Source organism: Thermomyces dupontii (assembly GCF_041956625.1).
Source record: "Thermomyces dupontii strain NRRL 2155 unplaced genomic scaffold VTN31scaffold_1, whole genome shotgun sequence".
NCBI classification, from domain to species: Eukaryota; Fungi; Ascomycota; class Eurotiomycetes; order Eurotiales; family Trichocomaceae; genus Thermomyces; species Thermomyces dupontii.
Genome location: NW_027192307.1, coordinates 13,895 through 29,358, shown reverse-complemented (window position 1 = coordinate 29,358; position 15,464 = coordinate 13,895). Strand labels below are relative to the sequence as shown.

Here is a 15,464-nt window from a genome sequence, read left to right as displayed (position 1 = left end):
AGTTCCTGATAAAATCTTCAATGCCTGTACTTACTTTTCACAGTCTTCCAAGTTGTTCCAACATACCAGTGCCTTCTTGGATTCCCATATCCTCGAGGGAGGTGTGATTCTTTCTTTGCCTTATTGACGGCTCCTCTCGCTCGTTCGATCCCTGTTGTTTTCTCTCAATGCCACAGTGTTGAGTTAGCTCGCGACCCAAGCCCGTGTTGCTCTCCAGGCTCCCGCTTTGCCTGTTCCTTTGGCTCTACTGTATGCTGCTGTAGTAGCAAAGCCGTGAGCATCACAACCGCGCATCCTTTCGATTGGTCCCTTCCCCTGTGCGACAATCGTGCCCTCTGGCCCACAGCAACACGATCTCCGGGATTTCCGCCCATATGCGATTTGTGCCCTTGTGCCCTTGACCACAGCCCAGAGTACCGAAAGCGACTGTTGACGTGTCCCGTCTGCCCCGAGGACCGATCAAACCCAGAGGAAATAGTGAGAACCAGCCGACATGAGTAAAGATAAGATTGACAAGGCCTCTCCTTCTCCGCCCGGTGACAACCATGGAGACATCCGATCTTTGGATGAAGATGCCTACAAATTGGCAGAAATGGGCTATACTCAGGATATGCAGCGCAACTTCTCCGTGTTGTCGCTGCTTGGTGTTGGCTTTTCGCTTACCAATTCCTGGTTCGGCATTTCTGCCTCCTTGATCACGGGAATCAACTCTGGCGGCACGGTCCTCACTGTCTATGGCATCCCTCTAATCGCCCTGATTTCAACCTGTGTTGGAATCACCCTTTCCGAACTGGCCAGTGCTATGCCCAACGCCGGTGGCCAGTATTTCTGGGCGAACGAGTTGGCTCCCCCCAAGTACGCCAATTTCGCCTCATATTTGACGGGCTGGTTTGCTTGGACCGGAAGTATCTTCACCTCTGCCAGTGTTGCCCTTGGTCTCGGCTCAGCCGGCGTAGGAATGTGGCAGCTGTCGCATCCCGACTTGTACGAAACAGATTCCCCCCAGTCCCCATGTCCCCTTCTGCTTCAATCTGCTGCTTATGTGTAGTTCTAGTCCGTTCGGAATATAGGTGGGCTGACCCGTCCTTGACAGTGTCCCACAAGCATGGCATGTCGTGGTCGCGTATGAAGTCATCAACTTCTTCGCCTACTTGTTTAACTGTGTAGGCAAGCTGTTGCCCAAAGTCGCCATGACGACGCTTTATATCTCTTTGATATCTTTTACGGTCATTCTGATTACCGTTCCTGCAACGGCACCGACACATGCGGACGCCAAGTTCGTGTTTACGAACTTTGTTAACTCCACGGGTTGGGCCTCCAATGGGTTGGCCTTCATCGTCGGGTTGATCAACCCGAATTGGGTTTTCGCCTGCTTAGACTCGGCAACCCATATGGCGGAAGAAGTCGGTCGGCCAGAGAAGGCTATCCCCATTGCCATTCTGGGCACGGTCGCGATCGGCTTTACCACATCCTGGTTCTACGTCATTGCCATGTTCTTCAGCCTCTCTGACTTGGAGCCGTTGCTCAACACCCCTACTGGTGTGCCGATTTTGGAACTGTACTACCAAGCACTGGGGAACAAAGCGGGTGCGATTGTATTGGAGTCGCTAGTTCTGGTGACTGGCATTGGCTGTCAGATTGCATCGCACACCTGGCAATCACGCTTGTGCTGGTCATTTGCTCGGGACCGCGGTCTTCCCGGTCATCAATGGCTCTCAAAAGTCCATCCTGTTCTCGATGTACCCTGGATTGCACACACCGTCAGTTGCGCTATCGTCTCGGTGTTAGGATTGCTCTACCTGGGCTCCTCGACCGCATTCAACAGCATGGTGACGGCCTGTATCGTCCTGCTCTATATTTCTTACGCGATTCCCATCATCTGTTTGCTTTACAAGGGTCGCAACAACATTCAGCATGGTCCATTCTGGCTCGGACCGTTCGGTTTAGTTGCCAACATTGTCGTCCTCGCTTGGACTCTGTTTACCCTAGTCATGTACTCGTTTCCATCTATCTATCCGGTGACTGCTGGCTGTAAGTATTCTTCCGCTAACCCCCTCTTGTTGTTGTTTTTCCTGGGCTTATATCGCAGCGATGAACTACATCTCCGTCGTTTACGGCGTGGTCGTGATTATTATTTTGGTCGATTGGTTCCTTCGCGGCAAGCGCTCCTACCGGGGCCAGCAGTCTCGACACGAGGAAGCAATTGCAACTCTCGAACGTGCGATGATAAGGGAGCAGACATGACTTGGATAGAGCTGGCACTGGGCGCTTTTGGGGATATGCATTGAATTTCGCGTGGAGTGTATAGGGTGTACATATTCAGTTGTTGGGGAATTTCTGTGATGTTTCTATTTTCCTTGTTGCTCGGACGCACGCACATGTTATGTCCGAGTGTTTTGGCATAAGGAATCTGTGATCTTGCATATAGAAAAAGATCTGGATTGAGTTCTCACTGATGTCAATCGCCATGGACTCTCTGCCATGGTATATTTCAACTCGACTACTTATCACGTTTCTTGCAGGGAACTTGTAAGTACAGTCGAGTCCGGAATCCTACCTGTCGTACATCAAATATCAAAATCAAGATACTGTTGGCAGATTAGAGGATAGAAGAACAGGTCCTCATTCTGTCTACTCCGTATATAAATCAGATAACAGCTCTCAGACTATATTGTGTGGCGTTGGGTACTTGGACGTCAGAATGACCCGTTTTCCCCCTACCAACTGCCATCTCATCGACGCATCGACCTCACAGTCAACCACGTTCTTCATTCTCGTCTCGGTCAGAAAATTGTACATTTATGGAGAACCGACCTCTCATAGGTCTTTCCCAAGTTCTGCCTATCTTCGCCGCACCCAGGTAGTTTCTCTGTAACGCAAGCCGAGTCATGGCTCTCCGCCCTCGCATTCAGCTGCATCCGTTACTGATGCAGGCTCGTTCGAAGTTCTGGTGAAATGCACCGTGTCCAGTCCCTTGGGGACAGGATGTTCCTACGTTACCCCGAATGTGGTGCTTTAAATTCATGAATTAGTGTCATCCCGCTCTGTCATCGGGAGGTTCCGAGTATGAGTCAGGTCAGCCATCCGAGCGCCACAATAATCTTTCATGGATCCGGCGCGGACAATTCATAGTCTGCCCGAATAATGATTGTCAGAATTGCGACGTCATCGCATGCTTCTTGGCGATGGGACAGGCGGCCGTTCCGCGGACGTGTTGACTGTTGAAGCGAATGCAGGCGCGCGAAATGGCCCATTTTCTGCATGGCAGTATTTTGAGCCTTGCACAGAGACTCTTGAGACGACAAAACTGGCCTTGGTACCCAGTATCGCAGCTTCGCGTCGTCCTACAGCACAAAGGATTCTCTTTTAACATTGTAGTTATTATCTATCAATCCCAAAGTATTTGACAGAATTATCAGCTCAGGACGATTTGACCGCCCCTTCGACCTTATCGACGACTTGCTTGGCTGATTCCTTGGTCTCGTTCGAGATGTCCTTCGCAGCCTCCTTGCTAGAACCATGACGTTTGCGACGCTCGTAGAGGAATATCCGGGTTACTTGCGTGGTACCGACGCATGCGAGGAAGAAGTTGACTGCGGCAAGGCTGTGAGAGCATTAGTCGGTAAAGCCGGGAAGCGATCGTCGTCACAGTCGCTTACAGGAGATTGCGCGGTTTGATGATAAAACACCAGCGTGTCCAGATGGCGCCGGTAGCCATCAGGGCTAGGTTCTGAGTCAGAGACAGCTTCTCCGCCGGTCGCATCATGTCCGAAATTCCAGCAAGAACGAGTCCCCACTGCATCGACATTGAGCACTGGCGACAATCATAATCGACATTGGAAGCAAAAAGCGGAACTGACCTTCATGATAGGAGCCCTAAAGCAATGTCAGCGGCAGTCCATTGAGAGCAAGGGCAATCGTAGTATCTAGATACCAGAAATGGACCGTTTTCAGGCCAACAGGGCTGTTCCACAACTTCACCAACACATTCTGTGGTTTCTCCGCACTGGCAGCACTCGCATCGGTCGACTGCGATCGGGATCCCCGAAGCGCATTCTGGCGAACTGTAGGCGGAGAATGGCGAAATGCGGTGCGAAAGTTTTGGAGGAATCGAAAGCCAACTCGGTGCGACATGATGGACAAGGGTGATCGAGAATGCAGAGAAAGAAAACAGAGAATGACTGTTGGGGATACTAGAGCGCGTGAGTTTGAAAAGGATGGGCGATTCCAAATCTCCGATTACTCCGGTGCGGAGAAGGTTGACTGCCTCCGAGATTTTTCTCGACTCCAAGAGGCAAACTGCAGAGAACTTCGGACAATGGAGCGCGGAGTGCTCGTACTGTTCCGTACCCCGGTAAGTTAACTCTGTACGACGACAAGTCAGCAAGGACTAAGGAGCGAAGGCTGGTAACTTAACTATGGTCACAAATCGCTGGAGGTTAACAATTGAATTTCATGTTCTCTGTACGGAGTTACACTCCGTAAATAACAAACGTAACTCCGTACGGGGCAACCCGTACTGGTTATAGGTTATTCGTAACTAGTTACAGTAGTTAACTACGAGGAGTTAGGTTATGTAATCTGGAGCCTGGTGAACAGTTTAGCCACAAATGCACCGCCACACACCTACTCGTACTCCATACTCTCCTAGTCTTAGAGTGCCTCATTCCGCAGCTGTCCGTTGAACGACCTGGAGCTACGAAGGACAAAGACGTTGATGACTAGGACTTGTACAGAGTAGTTGTCGATCAATTGATGACCTACCTATAGACCTGATCAAGCCCCCGCCATGTCTCGAGTTGGAACTTGGCTGAAGATGCTCGGCGTGTAAGTGATAAGCAGTACGTTGCCTGCAGACATCTCTCTGACTCGCTTTTAGCGGCATAGTTGTCTGTGTCGGCGGCCCTCTATTTGTGCAGTCCATTCGTCCAACAGAGGAAGAACTGATCCAGGTGAGATATACTTGATTTGTAGAGGCCAGCTGCTTATTTCTTCGTGTGTAGAGATACAACCCAGAGCTTCGAAAACAGAGTCTGGAAAATCGTGAGCGGCGGGAGCGAGAATTTGACGAGTACGTCAATCGATTGAAGCAATGGTCCAAGTCCGACAAATCAAGTTAGTTCCCAGTTTATGGCTGAGCGTTGTAGCTTTGCTCACAGGATGGGGTAGTCTGGTTTGCAGCCAAAGAACAACAGGAACTTGAAAGAGCACAGGCAGCTGCCAGAGGTGCACGTGCACAAGAGGAAGAACGTATCCAACGAGAGGCGATGAGAAGGGAATTGCAAGGTGACAATTGATTTGGTTTGCGCCTGGAACGACCGAATGCCTTCCGCGCATCTATGCTTGATCTGGATGCATGGAGTTCGCTACCATACTCTGAGGACAAAGTGACCACGAGTAATTCTTAAACTCATTTCGATCCAATCCAGGCATTCTTGTATCTACCTCACATTTCAAGAAAGCTGCTGTACGTATTTTTCGAGCATTGGCGGGATCGGTTCACTTTTGCAGACACTGGGTTCAGATCGCTAACTGCACGTAGGTAGGCAAACAATACAAGACCTTGCGTTATCCTGCCTGATAGAATGTGACCACTCAGAGTATACAGTTCACGAGTTTGGCCATGATACCACCAGAAAGGTTATGTCCAAAGCCATAACCGTTTTGCTGAGACATTGGCAATGACGAACTACAGTCGAATGGATACAGGAAAAAAAATGGAGAAAAGGCTGACCTGCTATAGATTTCAGGAGTGTGATGTTGGTCGCTCAGGTGATCAAGTCAGTTCCTAGCTTCTCACTGTTTGCCGAGCGCAATACTATAGGCAAGAATATACATGGGGAAGTTGCTAGTTGGAGAGAGAAGTGAAGTGTCTAACCGACAGAGGCAATAAAGCAAAGGACGGGCGGGAAAGGAACCTGCTGAAGGAGCATTCTTAAAAATGCAGAATAGTTTTCACCATCCCGCAAAGGCAACGCTGAACCAGGCCTACACAACCCTGAGATAAACCTCAGTGTCCCAGTTGTGCAGGTGTTAGTTTTCACTACAGAAGACCCTGGACAGCATGTCCATTTTGGTTACGTGTAGTCCCCGCGCAATAAGTGTAGTATCATGATCATGACACTCGGTAAGGCTGTGCATAATCTCTATTCTACACCTCAACTAACCATCATCGTATTGAGTGCTCCGTGCAAGGTGAATCTTGACAGAGCTTTAAAAGAACTCATGAAAGGCGTTACGTGAAAAGGCACGCATCTACTATTCAACTCTATTGTCACTGTGCGTAGGGGTGGATGTTGCCAGCACTGATCCCCAGAAAAGGCCGAGTTCACGCTCGTTCAGAGTGTTCCGGGCGTTGGAATTGCCAATGGCGTATCATTCAAGTCGGCTTGCGGTACTGTTGTCATGCTGATTCATCGAATATTCTCGTCCATTATTACACCAGGGCAGCATAGACACAACACCGAGATCTATTATACCGAGTTTTTGACGAGCTGCGTAACTTTTTCCTCGATCTCCTTATCCGTCAAGCCTGCATATGTCAACATCCCATCCATCCGTCCCGGAGGAGGAAGAAATGGAACTTACCAGACAATGATTCCTGCTTCTCTTTGCCAAAATCTGCACAGGCATGGTCAGCAATTCCATCCCGATGTCAATTGGCATTGAGACGAAGCCAAGCTCACCATATCTCGCAAAGACTCTCGGTTCTGTCCCGGATGCCTCCCGGATGAGAATGGGAACGTATGGGTTGTTCTTCTTCATGGTGGGGTATGCCCGCTTCAGAAACGATCTATCGATTGACAGACATGATCAGCTCGATTCAACTTTGTTTCACCAACGAGGAGCATGAAAAAGAGAAGCTCACCGTGTGGCCTCGCTAACCGGAGACGTTTGGCAGAACAGGAATCGGAGCTCTTTCAAGCTCGCGTTGAACGCGTATTTGGCAGACATAATGGGGGCCTTGTCGCAATCAATCGGCCAGCTAAAGGAAGAAAATTTCGACGTATCGAATGGGTGGTTCAATTGATGAATATGGAGCCTGGTTTGGCCAGGATGAGCCGATGATGTATTTGTCGTAGACTTGGAGTCAGTGAATGTTTCGTCTCCTTCTCAAGCCGGTGGTCAGCGACCTATGAAATTTCTTGGCTTTGCTTCGGTGTTTGGCTAACCTTGTACGGTAAGTATGAGGACGGAGTAGAGACGGAGTTCAATTGTTGGAGTTTCCGGAGTCGTCCGCCCCTCGCTAAGTTACCTAGCCAGGGTGCAACAAATCAAAATTACGATACGGTAAGTACTCCATACGGAGTCCATACTTGTATAGTACTGTACTCCGTACCACTCGTTCGAAACTCCCCTGCGCAGTTGTTCGCTTGGTACCTACAGGAAATGCGCGAACCATAGAGTACATCCATACCCCATTATTATATTTAAATGCCAGATTAACGAACAGAAACTTTTTTCATATTGGACCGTCACCGCAAATTCATAGAGCTGATTCCTTTTCTTCTGTCAGCCCTGTGAACCCATGTCATGCAGAGCAATTACTATACTGTATGAGTACGGCTTCGTCCGACAGGGCACATAGGTTATGCATTAGAACCATGGGCTTTCTGCGCTGACAAAGGAGACAGCAGATCGTCAATCGGAGCAAGGTACCGCGCTTGGGTCATTGGTCTGTCCTGTTTCAATCCGGGCTTGTCCTTTCTTTCCTCCCCTAGGTAAGCATAATATTTGACAGCGACTTTGTCACAACAGGCTAGTCTCCAATCCTCCCCTCCTTTGACTCGACAAGTGGCCCATTCGCTCGTTACGCAGTGTCGCATCTGTCCTCCCTCGTCGAACAGTGTATTCGATATCACACCATCCGACTGATTCAACCGACCCTGCTCAATCGCCGGCTTGATTGTCGAATACTTTAAACCTCACATCGCAACCTCCCATGGCATATCCGCAGCACCGACCGCCACCGACGAGAGGACCCCCACCCCGGGCGCCGCCTGGATCCAACGACCATTATCGCCAGGGCCCTCCAGAGGCTGCAAGAGGCAACTTCGCTGACTCCAGATTCGGTGGCTATGGGCCACCACCGGGACCTCAGTCACGCCCTTATCCACCCGCGCCTCATGGCCCACCGTCACGAGGCGCATATCCAGGTGGACGAGGGCCACCGCCGTCGCGTGGCCGCGGACCACCTCCACCACATATGGGCCGACCTGCGCCGAACCCTCGACAACGGCCGGGCATGCCAGGGCACTACGGAGATGATGGGAACTATTATAACTCATACTCAAACTATCCCCCGTCCGGCGGGCCCCCGAGGAGACGAAGGGGCTCGGATGACTATGGCTTAGCGAGCGAGATGGATAATATGACACTGGGATCACATGTACCAGATCGTCCGCATACGTCAAATGCTGTCCGCCCAAGTCGCTCCAGAACGCCAACCGGTCCACGAAGCGGCAGCAATAATGCGCCAGATGGCTTTGGACCCCCTCGGAGAGCCTATACTGATATACCGGGTCCTCAACCGGCCAGAGGACCTCAGCGAAGTGCGACTACTGCAGGTTCGCCAGGAGATTATTCTCACCAGTCACCAATGTATCCAGGGCAGCAAACATACCAGGAGGTCACTGATTATGATTCGCACTCGTCTTCTCTCGATAAGGAGAGATCGGATCCCAATATGAAGTACAAAACATATAGTACCTACGTCCACCACAACGTTTTCGCCAGCTACTTCGATGAACCGGACAAAGAAGACGCAGACGAATTAGACATGCCAAACTTTGACGGTGCATCGTCGAAAGACAGTTCTCGCGACGATGACTACTCGGCTTCCGACTCGAAGTCCTCCGAGCCGCCCGGAGGCAGCAGCGGGACCTATAAGGCGTATCGGCCGCCAAACTCTCCGGTGACCCCCGTGACCCCTGTGAATCAATTCGAGAATGCTGGTTTTCAATTTGACCTGCCAACCAACACGTCTCAGAGCTCGAACCATATGCAGTCGCCAGAGTCCTACGATTCAGTTTCTGGTGGTAATGAACAACCACAGTCATTCCGACCATACCAGCCAGACATGTATCAAGATCCGGAGCAATATCCGGACTCCCTTCCTGCACACCCAACGCCCTATAGCGCGCATGCCGATCAAGTTTCCTCCCCTCAGGGACCCCCACCACCAGTTCGTCAGTACAGCAATGCCACGCCACAAGCCCGCATGGATCACTCATCCCATCCTGGGTCACCTAGTGCTTCTGGGGACTCGGCGTCGAAGCCAGTGACGCGCTTGGAAATTGAACGGTTGGAGCTGGCCGTTCGAAATAAACCAGACGACTACGAAACGCAACTGATCCTCGCAAAGAAGCTAGTTGAAGCGTCGATCGTGCTTGTCGATGAGGAAGCGCGGGGTGATACTCGAGCACGTAACAAAGCCCGAGAGAAATACGTAAATGATGCCTACAAAATTGTGAAGAAGCTTGTGCACCATGGATACCCGGAGGCAATGTTCTACATGGCTGACTGTTACGGAACGGGTGCACTGGGCTTGCCTGTCGATCCGAAGGAGGCCTTCCCCTTGTATCAATCCGCGGCCAAGGCTGGCCATGCTGAAGCAGCTTATCGAACTGCTGTATGTTGCGAGCTGGGTTATGAAGAAGGCGGCGGGACAAAACGAGATGCACTCAAAGCAGTGCAATGGTATCGTCGTGCAGCAGCGCTCGGAAACACGCCGGCTATGTACAAGATGGGCGTCATTTTGCTGAAGGGGCTCTTAGGGCAGCAAAAGAGCCCCCGTGAAGGCGTGACATGGCTTAAGCGGGCGGCTGAGCGAGCGGATGAGGAAAACCCGCATGCCCTTCACGAATTGGCACTCCTTTATGAGAGTGCCGGTAACTCTGATGTTGTTATCCGTGATGAGGCATATGCATTGCAACTCTTTACCCAGGCCGCTAATCTGGGATACAAATTCTCTCAGTACAGGCTAGGCGCTTCATTTGAACATGGACTCTTGGGCTGCCCGATCGATGCGCGACAGAGCATTATCTGGTACACACGGGCAGCCGCGCAGGGCGAGCATCAGGCTGAGCTGGCATTGAGTGGATGGTATTTGACAGGCGCGGAGGGAATCTTGCAACAAAGCGACACGGAAGCTTATCTCTGGGCACGCAAAGCTGCGCAATCTGGTCTTGCTAAGGCCGAGTATGCGATGGGATATTTCTCCGAGGTTGGCATCGGCGTACCACCGAACTTGGAAGATGCAAAGCGATGGTACTGGCGAGCAGCATGTACGATCTCCTGCTACAATCCGGTGGTCTTTGCGCTCAATACTAACTGCAACAACAGCTCAGAATTTCCCCAAAGCTCGAGAGCGTCTTGAAGAACTGAACAAAGGAAATGCGCGCCGGCTGGAAAAGACGCGATTGTCTCGATCGGCTGTCACCAGAGAGCAGAACGATGGTGATTGCATTGTGATGTGATTTCGGTGGTTCGAATTCGCACATATTCCGAGACAGCCCGGTGCTATGTTATCACGCTTGCGAGTACTGATTTGATGATTTGAGGCATGACATTGCATCGGGAACGAATGGAGTACAGAAATGATCTGGGTTTGATTTGTGATACACTTTTGATATTTGTCCATAGAGTGGAATGCTGGGGATTCTTTGATAATTGATGATAATGATTTTTCATGAGATCAGCAAATACCTGATCTCTCTTTTTTCTTTTTTTTTTTTCTCCTGTGATGATCTCATATCCAGTGTGGGTGTACAATTATGTTGATAACAACTACCTGTATACAATGGCAAAGTAGTCGATGTTTAACTTCTGTGTCTGCACTACCTACAAGGTGCCGAGTAATTGAACATGCTCATCATTAATCCACCGAGATATTTTGGGCATGATTTTCCCATTCATTGAGACATTCACCCATCGTTATGTCGCTTGCTGTTTAAAGCTTTGCAGCGGTTTCCATGGACGATATTTCGTCATACAGCAACCTATGGCATTGTTAGAGCAAGGGAAAAAGGAGCATCACTCACGACAAGGACTTACGTTGTCAGGAAGTCTGCATAGTCCTCACCAGTAACCTGTGTGGAGAAGTATCGGGCCGCAAGCTGGAACTTGTTGCCCTTTGGGCCCTTTTGCGCTAACTGGTCTGCCTGTTCCTGGAGCAAGCGCAGCGCATATGCCTTGTCGACCTTCTTGCCCTCGGCAGTTGTCACATTGTGACGAACCCACTGCCAGAGCTGGCTGCGGGAGACTTCGGCCGTGGCAGCATCCTCCTGCACAACATATTCTGTTAGTACTCGTCCTCAATGCAGAATGCGACCTGTACGCACCATCAAATTGTTGATCGGGATGCAACCGATGCCACGCAGCCAGCCTTCCATGTACGACAGGCCGATGCGCAGGTTCTGTCGAATACCTTCCTCTGTGATGGATCCGGGCACATTGGTGTTGAGCAGATCATCCCTGGTCACATGCACGTCTTCGCGACGGTTGAACAACTGGTTTGGCCCAGGCATGTATTTGTTGAACACCTCATTGGCGATGGATGCCAGGGCGGGATGGGCGATCCAGGTACCATCGTGGCCAGCGCGGACCTCACGGAGCTTGTCTGCCCGCACCTTCTCCATGGCAGCCTCGTTGGCTTTTGGATCGTCCTTGATCGGAATTTGAGCGGCCATTCCGCCCTAGGGCTGTTAATGCACTATCCGTATAAATGGGGTTATTGGAGCGACGTACCATAGCATGAACACCGCGGCGATGGCAGGTCTTGATCAACAGGCGCACGTAAGCGTCCATGAAGGGCACGGTCATGGTCACCGCCGAACGGTCAGGAAGAACGAATTTCGGGTTCTGGCGGAACTTCTTGATGAATGAGAAGATGTAATCCCACCGGCCGCAGTTGAGACCAGAGCTGTGCTCCCGAAGCTCATAAATGATCTGCAACTTCAGTCAGTATTTTCAGATATGACGAAAGCGGCAGCTCATACCTCATCCATTTCGAAAGCAGCAGTGATTGTCTCAATGAGGACAGTGGCACGGATGGTTCCTCGAGGGATGCGAATGTAGTCCTGAGCGAAATTGAACACATCATTCCATAGCCGGGCTTCCAAATGGGATTCCATTTTTGGCAGATAGAAGTAGGGACCCCTGCCACGGTTGATCAATTCCTTGGCGTTATGGAAGAAGTAGAGACCAAAATCGAAGAGGCCCGCAGAGATTGGCTCTCCATCCACTGTGAAATGCTTCTCGTCCAAGTGCCATCCTCGTGCCCGAGCAATCAGCGTCGGCAATGTTCGGTCGGTCCGCAGTTTGTACTCCTTGTTGCCCTGCTTGAAATCGATCTGTCGTCGAATAGCGTCGTAAAGGTTAATCTGTCCGTTGATCATGTTGTCCCACGTGGGCGCACTGGAGTCTACTGGAGTCAGCAAGGACAGGTGGCGGAAATCAGAAAGGCGGCTGACCTTCAAAATCCGCCATGTAGGTTGAGACATCTGAGTTGAGGGCATTCACCACCATCTTTCGATCAGTTGGTCCGGTGATCTCAACTCGGCGGTCAACCAGGCCTGGGGCCGGCGGTGCCCCTTTCCAGGCATCATTCTCGCGGATATGCTTGGTCTCAGGAAGGAAGTCCGGTAGAGCGCCATTGTCGATAGCGGCCTGGCGAATTTGTCGACGTTGTAGCAGATCCTTCCGTGTGGCATTGAATGTGCGGTGCAGCAGGGCCAAGAAGGTGACTGCCTCCTTGGTCAGGATCTTTCGTGCATCGTTGCTCACAGGGCCTAGAATGGCCACGCCTTGCGGTTGCGTCTCCGTAGTCATGGTTGTATTGTATCCGTGATTTCGTCAAGAACTCAACAACACTTGACTTTACAGGCTTGACTGATATAAATACAAACCAAGCACATCCTCGGCCGGAGAAAAGGAGCAAGCTTAAATACATCTACGTCAGCGGTCCGAGACAAGAGTAGCCGCGGTTACAAGGATCAATCGAACCTTGGGAAATCCAATCACAATGTAGCCTCGGATGACCCCAGACATCCTTATGATGAATTCAGAACCCGGAATGTGATAGCATATGCTCGTAGTTTTTAGAGGAAGGTCAACTTGAACTGCCAGTTCGCAACGATCTCGGCCGAAAACAGATGCATGATTGGTTTCTCGGGCTGAGGTATGATAAGCACATTCGGAAAGCCGAGCATGTGACGCGGGAACAACCGTGGTGAGAGATCAATTCGACATCCATGTCCATGCCCTGTAACTATTCTATGTCCATTGCGCGAGGAAAGTAGACCAGCTTGGACCTCTTGTTGTGAGTGCATGGTTTTCTCCCGAATGAAGCGCTGAATAGATTCCTATGCCATGTTAGGCCTACCACTGCTCTGGAACACTCTCTTGCCTGGTCCTCATTCTCGTAGTCTTTACCGCGCTTTACAGTAGTACTTCGCCATCGTCGTTTATCAGTTCTGGACCTGGGGTCGAAAGGATGGAGGATTCTCCGCAAGTCCGAACCGCAGCCGCGGAAACTGATGTCGAGCTGATGTCATATCTCCAGTTTCCCGCGGGTAACCTGATGTGCATCATTCCAGTTTTATCTGGCTTTGCGCGGTGCTGGAGGGATACCGGCCGAGGATGGATTGGCATCGATACTATTCGCCATTCGTATCCGGAGCTGTTGGATGAAGCTCTCCCTTCAAGAGGTGAGGCCAGTCGGCAACACCGTCAGACCAGTTTATGTAACTGTCTCTGCCAATCCCAGCGCCCACTTAGACACACCTAGGCTAGCAATTGACTCTGCCCAGATATCGTAGTGATCTACTGGTTCTAACTAGAATAGGACTAGTTGACTAGAGAGGTGGGTGGAAAACCATAGAGGGTACTCCGTAGATATTAAGTAATTTCCTTCTCGACTTCAGCGTCGAGTTACGAGTATTATTACTCGCAATGCTACAAAGAAGTCCCGTCATCTCAGATTTGGCAGAATGACTTGACATCCGCCTTGCCCTTAACAGGCCTGCCGTCTGCTGGACATGTTTGACACTGACTGAGCAATTGCAGATCAGGATGTTCACGTGATTGTAATATTACAAGCCATTTTCGGAGCAACAGCATGCCCTGCCAAGAGTATTCCCCCAGGTGACAGAGCCGAGGGCTTTCACAAGACAGCTTTGTGCTCACTCCTGTACGGAGTACTGTCCAGAGCTTGTCAGGTTAAGCACAATACAAGTATGGAAACACTGAACAAACATGAGATCCAGGAAATCGTTCTTCCTCCAGATCTGGAAGAGCGGACCTATGCCCAGTTCGACGAGCTGGTAAGCAATGGAAAAATCTTCTATGATGAGCAAACAGAGCCTGGTGAAATTGTGGACGATGGTTTTTTGGTAGGTGTCCTCCATACTTTAATACCACTTCAGAGTTTTCTTCATAATTGAGCAACAAGAAACCCTCCCGCAAAGGCTGGTCTGATTCTGACATCTTTTGCAATCGTCCAGATTGAGTTTCGCACTGTACCATTCCTGCAAAAGAAACCCGTTCTCCCGCCAGATGACCCAGGTCGGAGGAGCAACCACTCGGCACACACGTCTCGCTCCAACACACCGCAAACAGGGTCAAAAAATGACGATAGCGGTCCATCCTCCCCATCGGGATTATCATCTGCCTCCCCAACCCCCGACACTGGCGTTCCGAAAGGTCCTTTCATCAACCCTAAACCCGAGGAAGTTATTCTTGATTCTGTCGGCCAACACCATCGTCTCATGTTGAACAAATTCTGCATATATCGGCCGATGCTCGTAATTCCTACAAAGGAATTTGCCTTGCAATCTGATGATCTTGATGCTCATGACATTGCGGCGCTTTGGGCCTTGTTGAACGCATATCACTCCTTCGAACCTCTAGCAATGTACAATCGCGGAGTGAACGGCGGCTCTTCCCAAGGCCACAAGCATCTCCAGATTTTTCCTGCGCCACCTTTGGCACCTTTTCATGGCAAAGCAGCTAACTTCTGGCCGGCAAGGGCCACTTCTAGCACAGAGGTTGCGGACAATATTCCAAATGTCCCTTTCAAGCACTATGTTTTGCGCATACCGCCTCACTCATCAACGAGAACTGTCATTGAGATGCATGATAAGCTTCTCGCTCTCACTAGAAAGGCGCATGCCGAGGCTGGGAACGATCCTGGCAGCGATTACAATGTCGCTATGAGTCGTGAGTGGATTGCACTTATTCCGAGAACTACAGCTGGGCCGCCTGATGGACCATTTGGTACGAGCACAGTCGGAATGTTGGGAATCCCAGCTATCCGTGGCTCTGAAGATAGGCGAAAGTGGGACGAGTTGGGAAATACTCGATTTTTGGCGCGATTGGGAATCCCAGTTTGAATGGATGCCTCTCTATCTTATGTTCTGCATATCAGCTGCTCTTTGATAATAGACCAATAGATACGAAAATGA

The 15,464-nt window shown here is 50.5% G+C and overlaps 7 protein-coding genes across 7 annotated transcripts; 4 read left to right on the top strand and 3 right to left on the bottom strand.

The window, feature by feature from the left end:
* Positions 1-493: 493 nt before the first annotated feature.
* On the top strand, positions 494-1,048 carry VTN31DRAFT_12 (uncharacterized protein; the record flags this gene model as incomplete). Its single annotated transcript, XM_069401230.1, has 1 exon — positions 494-1,048. The coding sequence occupies one exon, from the start codon at positions 494-496 to the stop codon at positions 1,046-1,048; it is 555 nt and encodes a 184-aa protein (XP_069262868.1).
* Positions 1,049-3,420: 2,372 nt separating this feature from the next.
* VTN31DRAFT_11 (uncharacterized protein) lies at positions 3,421-4,134 on the bottom strand (the record flags this gene model as incomplete). Its single annotated transcript, XM_069401119.1, has 4 exons — positions 3,421-3,604; positions 3,660-3,796; positions 3,861-3,876; positions 3,935-4,134. 4 exons carry the CDS (start codon positions 4,132-4,134, stop codon positions 3,421-3,423), a joined length of 537 nt encoding a protein of 178 aa, XP_069262867.1.
* Positions 4,135-4,789: 655 nt separating this feature from the next.
* On the top strand, positions 4,790-5,297 carry VTN31DRAFT_10 (uncharacterized protein; the record flags this gene model as incomplete). Its single annotated transcript, XM_069401008.1, has 4 exons — positions 4,790-4,827; positions 4,880-4,952; positions 5,004-5,115; positions 5,170-5,297. The coding sequence occupies 4 exons, from the start codon at positions 4,790-4,792 to the stop codon at positions 5,295-5,297; spliced, it is 351 nt and encodes a 116-aa protein (XP_069262866.1).
* A 1,176-nt stretch (positions 5,298-6,473) lies between these two features.
* Positions 6,474-6,954, bottom strand: VTN31DRAFT_9 (uncharacterized protein; the record flags this gene model as incomplete). The annotated part of the gene is made up of 4 exons (XM_069408454.1): positions 6,474-6,532; positions 6,589-6,621; positions 6,687-6,793; positions 6,869-6,954. 4 exons carry the CDS (start codon positions 6,952-6,954, stop codon positions 6,474-6,476), a joined length of 285 nt encoding a protein of 94 aa, XP_069262865.1.
* A 1,252-nt stretch (positions 6,955-8,206) lies between these two features.
* VTN31DRAFT_8 (uncharacterized protein) lies at positions 8,207-10,478 on the top strand (the record flags this gene model as incomplete). Its single annotated transcript, XM_069408343.1, has 2 exons — positions 8,207-10,286; positions 10,345-10,478. The coding sequence occupies 2 exons, from the start codon at positions 8,207-8,209 to the stop codon at positions 10,476-10,478; spliced, it is 2,214 nt and encodes a 737-aa protein (XP_069262864.1).
* A 473-nt stretch (positions 10,479-10,951) lies between these two features.
* Positions 10,952-12,831, bottom strand: VTN31DRAFT_7 (uncharacterized protein; the record flags this gene model as incomplete). The annotated part of the gene is made up of 6 exons (XM_069407671.1): positions 10,952-11,000; positions 11,056-11,285; positions 11,343-11,696; positions 11,749-11,949; positions 12,000-12,424; positions 12,474-12,831. 6 exons carry the CDS (start codon positions 12,829-12,831, stop codon positions 10,952-10,954), a joined length of 1,617 nt encoding a protein of 538 aa, XP_069262863.1.
* A 1,406-nt stretch (positions 12,832-14,237) lies between these two features.
* VTN31DRAFT_6 (uncharacterized protein) lies at positions 14,238-15,392 on the top strand (the record flags this gene model as incomplete). The annotated part of the gene is made up of 2 exons (XM_069406560.1): positions 14,238-14,393; positions 14,505-15,392. The coding sequence occupies 2 exons, from the start codon at positions 14,238-14,240 to the stop codon at positions 15,390-15,392; spliced, it is 1,044 nt and encodes a 347-aa protein (XP_069262862.1).
* Positions 15,393-15,464: the final 72 nt, after the last annotated feature.